This window comes from Piliocolobus tephrosceles, chromosome 1 (genome assembly GCF_002776525.5).
Source record: "Piliocolobus tephrosceles isolate RC106 chromosome 1, ASM277652v3, whole genome shotgun sequence".
NCBI lineage: Eukaryota > Metazoa > Chordata > Mammalia > Primates > Cercopithecidae > Piliocolobus > Piliocolobus tephrosceles.
Window position 1 is genome coordinate 58,622,198 of NC_045434.1, and position 7,568 is coordinate 58,629,765.

The 7,568-nt window shown below is 55.9% G+C and overlaps 1 protein-coding gene across 1 annotated transcript; it reads left to right on the forward strand.

The window, feature by feature from the left end:
* The first annotated feature begins 1,446 nt into the window (after positions 1 to 1,446).
* On the forward strand, positions 1,447 to 5,063 carry SHISA4 (shisa family member 4). The gene is made up of 5 exons (XM_023186917.3): positions 1,447 to 1,834; positions 2,214 to 2,385; positions 3,223 to 3,356; positions 4,157 to 4,324; positions 4,556 to 5,063. The coding sequence occupies exons 1-5, from the start codon at positions 1,762 to 1,764 to the stop codon at positions 4,600 to 4,602; spliced, it is 594 nt and encodes a 197-aa protein (XP_023042685.1). The 5' UTR covers positions 1,447 to 1,761; the 3' UTR covers positions 4,603 to 5,063.
* The last annotated feature ends 2,505 nt before the right edge of the window (positions 5,064 to 7,568 follow it).

The window sequence follows — 7,568 nt, forward strand, 5'->3', positions numbered from 1 at the left end:
CTCAAAAAAAAAAAAAAAAAAGAGAGAGATGGGATAATGAAGAGACAGATCAGCAGGGGTCAAGGGTAGAGTCAGCCCTGGGCAGGAAAAACACCCATTCATCTGAGGATGATTCAGCCAACAATGACAGCACCAATGGCTAGGGCTGGATGGCAACAGTGAACACAGCCACGTGGTCCCTGCAGTCATGGAGCTTTTAGTGTAGGAAAGAGGAGCTGGATGGCAATGAGCACACTGAGTAGGTGGTGCTGGATTCAGAGGCATCTCTTTGTCCCTGCTGCTGCATTTATGACTGTGTCCTGCGTGAGGACATACTCTTGCCCATCAGGCTACCAGCAACTTTCTGGGGCAGGAGCCTATCCTCTCCTATTCCAGCTCTCTTGGGTAGGTGTGCCAGCACCCACAGGGACCCAGGATGGGATAGCTCCTCTTCCGGCTGTTCTTCCCTAACCTACTAAGATTCTACTGGGCCTTCCATGGGCCTGCCCTGACTCTGTCACTCTAGAACACAAGAAATACTCGCTGTCTGCACAGTCTGCTGTTGTGGCTGGGGATCAACCCTGATTTAGATTTGGGTCTTCCTGATGCCTCTGCCATTTACTGGCTGTATTACCTTGAACAAGTTCTTTAACCTCCATGAGTTCTAGTTTCTCTGTCTGTGAAATGGGATTGATAACACCGACCAACCTTGCTTAGTTAATAGAGTTGTGGAAAGATTCCAATGAGGTAGATGTGGAAGCCTGGAAGTGCGTGTAAAGGGTGTACATGGCAGGGGATTAAAGTAGGCTTTTGATGATCTCCCTGGCTTAATTTGCAGTTCCTCAGAGGGTACCTCATGTACCATGGGGCATAGTCACTGGCACTCAGTATAAACCTGCGAAGACTGATTGACCTCTCCCACCCTAAAATGCTGTCTCCACCTGGAATTAACTGTTGCCCACCTGAAATTAACTGTTGCCCTCCCTATGCTCCAGTGGCTATTGCAGTACAGGCTTGCTCTGGGCCCCAGGTGGCCCCAGCAGCCTGCCTTCCCTGCTAGTGAAGCCATGGGCTTGTACATGACAGCTCTGTCCACTTGAAGGGGGAAGGGTCCATCGTAGGGAGCCAGTGCAGCTGGCAGGGTCCAGGCCTGTGGGCACCGCTGGGGACAAAGCCACTCTGAATGCCTCTCAATGAGTGCTTGTGTTCTGGGAATGGGGGCGGGGTGACATCCAGCCTCTTTCCCTCTCAGCCCCCCACAGGATGTCCCAGGCTGGACGCGGCAGAGGAGGTCCCCAACAAGGGAAGGTCCAGCCCTGCCCCTCCAGGGTTGGCCCATGTGTCTGGGCATTCGGAGGTGGCACCAGGATCAGGGCTTCTGGAGTCCAGCATACTGATTGGGCCCAGGCCGGGGGCGGGTCCAGGACACAGCCAGACTTCCCTGGCCGCAGTGCCCAACTGCCCGCGGTGCCCATGTTGGCTCGGACGGGAGGAACCACAGCGGAGCCGGGGACAGGGGGAGCAGGGCAGTGCTCTGCTGGGTGAGGGGCACCCAACTCCAGAGGCTAGGTGGGCGTCGCTGGTGGGTGGACTCCTGGGCGCTGCGCGGAGCCGCGCCGGCTGGATTAGCGCGGGCGGGGCCCTTAGTCCCACCCCCAGAGGAGGCGGAAGAGGAGCCCCAGCCTGGCCGCGGGCTGGGCCCCGCCGCAGCTCCAGCTAGCCGGCTTGGTCCTGCGGTCCCTTCTCTGGGAGGCCCGACCCCGGCCGCGCCCAGCCCCCACCATGCCACCCGCGGGGCTCCGCCGGGCCGCGCCGCTCACTGCAATCGCTCTGTTGGTGCTGGGGGCTCCCCTGGGTAAGGGGATGGGGAGTGATGCGGCAGGGGTGGGATGAGGTGGGATGGGGGCGGAGGAAGGGGAGGGGCCGATCCGAGGGGCTCGGGGTCGAGGCTTCTCCAAGGCTGACACGGGAGCCTTGGGTGTTGCTGGATCCTCAAGAAGCGGGAAGAGGGAGCGCCAGGATGCTGGGCCATGGGAGGCTGACCCCGGGCCGCAGGGTCAGCTTCAGGCAGAGGCCTCTGGGGCTCCGGAGCTGAGACCCTCAGGTTGGAGACAAGGGGTAACCCTCAGTGTTCGGGAGTCAGCAGGCTGGGGACTGCCGGGGGAGTCGGGCCGAGGGCGGCTGGGGATGAACTGGCCTGGTGGCCACTGGGCACCCCCAACCCCTGCTCGCAGCGCTGGCCGGCGAGGACTGCCTGTGGTACCTGGACCGGAATGGCTCCTGGCATCCGGGGTTTAACTGCGAGTTCTTCACCTTCTGCTGCGGGACCTGCTACCATCGGTACTGCTGCAGGGACCTGACCTTGCTCATCACCGAGAGGCAGCAGAAGCACTGCCTGGCCTTCAGGTGGGTTCCTGCGTCCCCACCTTCACCCCCTCCTCCATCCTTTTCTCCAGAGGCCTCCCCTTCCTCCCTCCCGGACTCCTGCCTCCTCTCCATTTCGACCTCCACATTCTTAGCTGAATGGAGTCACCAGGACTCCAGCTTGGCGGCAGAGCTAGGTGCTTAGGTGCTGGTGCCTGGGAGTTCCAGAAAAGGCATGTTAGTTACCTTCATAGGCTTTGGCCGGGCCAGGGGTTTCCAGGTTCTTTCTGGAGCCCTCCCTTTGGTCCTGCTAGGTCGTGGGGAGGGAGGGTTCAGGGTTAATACCTGGACGACAGTGTGGCTTTGTGGAAGAAGCTCTGGCACAAAGGCCGGAGACTTGGGTTTGATTCCCAGGGTCACTTCTTACTAGCTGTGTGATCTTGGAGAAGACACTTGCCTTCTATGGGTCATTGCTTGCCAAATCAGTGGTTGTCAAACTTTTTTTAATATATCATATATAAAATAGATACAAAGACTTCTGATTGAAGTGGGGTTTGGAAAAAATGGCTCTAGATTATTTATAAGGCTCCTTTCAGTGTTATGCTGTATGTCAAATCATTTAAGTTGTAGATATAAAAGCAATGGTTGGGGGCGCACTGCAAATCCCCGTATGCTTCACACTAGCCAGCCAGGCAGCATAGCCTTCTGGGAAGTGGAGGTCCTCTAAGATCTCCTTCACAGGGACTGGGCAGAGCCCCACAAGGAACCCCAAATCTCAGCATGCCGTGGCCCCCCTGCTGGCCAGGAGTTGGAGCCAGCATAATGAGGACTCCCTCCTATGAGTGTTGGAAGGTGAGAGGACCTGTTCTTTGTCTAAAGTCCCAAGACCATAGCAGGCATCGCCTCAGCTGTGATCCTCTTTGTTGCTGTGGTTGCCACCACCATCTGCTGCTTCCTCTGTTCCTGTTGCTACCTGTACCGCCGGCGCCAGCAGCTCCAGAGCCCATTTGAAGGTACACCCAGTACTGGGCAAGATAAGCCTCATATGGGCTGGGCTAAGTCCCATAATGGGCAGCGGAAAGTTCATGGATTGGGTACATTCTGTAGTAGTATGTACTTCTGTATACACACACCTGCCAGCATGAAAACCCAGAAAAATGCTTGTAAACACCTGACTATTAGAATGTGCCCAGGGGTATATGGAACATCAGACTGTGTGCATTTCTGTGCATACACATGAAGATACAAATGTATACAGGAGTGCGGTCTGTCAACAATAGAGGGTGAGTGGGTGTATGTGTGCACATGACTCTTGGTAAGTACATGGGGTCAGGTGTGTAGTGATGAACATTAATTGAGTGTGCTGCAGTGGACGGCAGAATATGTGCCTGAGTGTTGGCATGTGATGCACATATGCCACAACCTGATGGACATGGGGACGGTGGTGCCATATGGGAGATCAGTGGGCTAGGAGAAGACCCCCTTAGTGGCAGCTCTGCTGGATTACAGGATACCAGCCCTGAGCTGTCCTCTCCTTGCCCAAGTGAGATATTCCCTGGGCTGTGCTCCCTGGTTCATAAGGTCTCTGAAACCTGCTGAGGGGAGCAAACTTGCTAAACACAGATTGACCAGCTGGGGCCACGTGCACAGCTCCCTGCTTAAATCTGCCAAGCAGGGTGTGGGAGGAAAAGATGGCCAGCCTGGAGCTTGCCAGAGGCCAGCACCAGGGTGCTTACCTTGGTTTCCTGGGCAGGAGGAGGAGGCTTCCCATAGCAGATGGGTCTCTGAATGCTGATCCTTTTCCCCCACCTAGGCCAGGAGATTCCAATGACAGGCATCCCAGTGCAGCCAGTATACCCATACCCCCAGGACCCCAAAGCTGGCCCTGCACCCCCACAACCTGGCTTCATGTACCCACCTAGTGGTCCTGCTCCCCAGTATCCACTCTACCCAGCTGGGCCCCCAGTCTACAACCCTGCAGGTAAGTAAGCAATCTGGGGCCCCTTGCTGCTGCCTTCCCCCACCCCTTGCCCTGTGACCTCCCTTGTGCCTCTCTCATTCTCAGATTCCCTCTCCCAGACTTTCTCCACCTCTAGCCCGAAACCTCCAGGCCCACTCTTCCCTATGGGTCCTGTCCGCCCTGGGGGCAGGGGGGTTACTTTTCGTCCACCTATGCCACCACTCATCCTCATCCTGTCTCTTTGGCTTTCAGCTCCTCCTCCCTATATGCCACCACAGCCCTCTTACCCGGGAGCCTGAGGAACCAGCCATGTCTCTGCTGCCCCTTCAGTGATGCCAACCTTGGGAGATGCCCTCATCCTGTACCTGCATCTGGTCCTGGGGGTGGGCAGGAGTCCTCTAGTCACCAGGCCCCAGACCAAGCCAAGCCCTGGGCCCTACTGGGGACAGAGCCCCAGGGAAGTGGAACAGGAGCTGAGCTAGAACTATGAGGGGTTGGGGGGAGGGCTTGGGATTATGGACTATTTTTACTGGGGGCAAGGGAGGGAGATGACAGCCTGGGTCACAATGCCTGTTTTCAAATAGTCCCTCTGCTCCCAAGATCCCAGCCAGGAAGGCTGGGGCCCTACTGTTTGTCCCCTCTGGGCTGGGGTGGGGGCAGGGAGGAGGTTCCATCAGCAGCTGGCAGTAGCCCTCCTCTCTGGCTGCCCCACTGGCCAGATCTCTGGCCTGCTGGATTAAAGCTGTAAAGACGTAACTCATATCAGTCGCATCATTGGACCCATCCACACTTTCCAGGAACACTGCCTTCAGCTGGGCCCAGACTGTTGCCCACTCCATATTCCAAAAGTAGGGGAGGGCGAGCACCAGCACTGGAGCACAGCACCATCCTCCCCTCTATCCACACGCAGACCAAGACAGACTGTTCCTGGGCTGCTTCCTAAAGACAATGAGGAGAATTTCGCCACGGCTCTGAAGAGATGCTCGTTTGCACTACAGATATTCCCTGCTAGGGATCAACAGCTCTACAGCAGCTGAGGCACTGCTAACTGTACAAAGGCAGTTCTCGTTCAGGTACCCTTAGGTTCATTCTGGGCCCCACCACTTTCTGACCTTGGCCATGTCTCCCAAGGTTTCCAAGCCTCAGTGTCCTCATCTGTAGAATGGGGATAGGACAGGCACTGTAGCTCATGCCTGTAATCTCAGTACTTTGAGAGGCCGAGGCGGGCAGATCACCTGAGGTCAGGAGTTCAAGACTAGCCTGGCCAATAGGGTGTATCCCTGTCTCTGCTAATATTAAAAAAAAAAAAAAAAAAAAAATTAGCCGAGCATTGTGGCAGGCACCTGTAATCCCAGCTACTCGGGAGGCTGAGGCAGAAGAATCACTTGAACCTGGGAGGTTGCAGTGAGCCGAAATTGTGCCACTGCACTCCAGCCTGGGTGACAGAACCAGGATCTGTCTCTAAATAAATAAATAAATAAATCGAACGGGGATAATACCCCCCATGGCTGTCAGGAGGGTGAAATATTATGTACATTAAACTGTTAGTCCTGTCCTGTCCTTCCTGATTGGAGGTCCTAGGAGTAGGAGCCAGGTAGAGACACTGGGTGACCCAAGAACCTGGTGCAAGGTGCTTCTGTCAGCTGCTTGGATCCCAGTCCCCAGGCCCATGTCTGTGACCCCCACTGAGCCACGCAGTGGGGGATATGACCTTTTCTCCCCCTCCTCCCACAAATACTGCCTAGAAGAGCCTCCCACCTCTGGAGCTGCCTGGCTGTCTTCCATCTCCTTGTTCCCTGGGGTCATGGTCCTTGTGCTCTCAGGACTTGTCTGGTGAGAGATCCAGGGAAGGAAGTTTTATTGTTTTTAATTCAACTGGGAAAAGTGTAAGCTCAGCTTGGCAAAGCCCCACCAGTGAGGAGCCCCTCCCCTCCCCAAACCCCTTATCCAAGTGTCCTGTAAGCCCAGCCCTCCTTTTCTCCCCATGCACAGGTACTCCAGCCCCACAGCAGCCTCAGGCTCTGCTCTCCTGCCCTGCCCCCTCAGACCTCTGGGCTCCTGCAGCCCAGCTGGGTTCTGGGTAGGGCTATTGTGCTGACCATGCCCCCATGCAGGGTGCTGCTCCCTACTCTGCACCCTGCATGACCAGGCTGGGGCCCCCGACCTCTGAGTTTGGCCTGACTAGGGCCTGTGTTGCTGTGGTGCTAGGCTAGGCTGCTGGCCTAAGAGTGGCCAAGAGAGTGTGGCCCCTCTCAGCACCCTTCCCCCAGCACTTCTGGGGTGGCTTTCTGCCACCCATATAATCTTGAGGATTATCCCTTGTCATGCAGCCTGGAAGGCAAGAGCTCCTGGGCCAGGGTTTTGGGGCCAGGGTCAGAAATTCCCCTGGCAGAGCGCAGCTTTCCCCTTCCCAGTGAGATATCCATGGGGCCCATGTGTCTGCCCCTGGATCAGACCCAGACAGGGAGGGGCTGCTGATGCTGGCAGAGACAGGGCTGAGGCCACAGGTACAAATCCACTTTCTCTTTGAGGGTGGGGACAAGAGGTGGGGGCTGGAGCCCTGGAGTCCCTGGCTTCACAATTTAGGAAAGAGGGTCTCCAAGGCCTCTGAGGTTTGGAGTCCAGGCTCCTCTATCCTGAAGCTGGGAGCTGGAAGAGATCGACGTTAAGGTTTTTGAGTTTCTCTGAGAAATGATGTGAAATGTATGCAAGGTGATGCCAGTCAGAATTAATTACCCTTGAATCAACAACCTGGTGTCAATGAAAAAATGCTTTGTAGTCTGAGATAGGAAGCAGGGTTACCCCAGCCATAACTGAGACTGGAAGAGTGGGGTTGCCCCATTTCCAGTCAATTCACTCCGCAAAACACTGAAGAGAATTCGAAGAAAAGGAGCAAAACTGTGACAGAATAGGACTTGCACGTGTTCTGAGCAGTGAAGAGGTCTCTCACGTATCCTGGAGTTCTTTAAACGGAGGCAGTCAGCCCTGCATCTCTTCCCAAAGCACTGCAGTCTCCTCTGACCCCACCTCATCTGACTCATCATCTGGGAAACAAGGGGAGCCCAGCGGGGCCAGGGGAGTACAAAGCTGTAGTTGCCCCTCCAGATCACCTTGTTCCTCAATTAGCACCCCTGAAAGCCAATCAGGGACCCCATAAGGGCAGGCAGGAGTGAGGGTGGGAGGGGCAGTGTCCCTCAAGGATTGGGGGACCTCAGGACCTCTCTGGCTAAATCATGTTTGAAGTTTGGTAGAAAGGGCTTCCTAA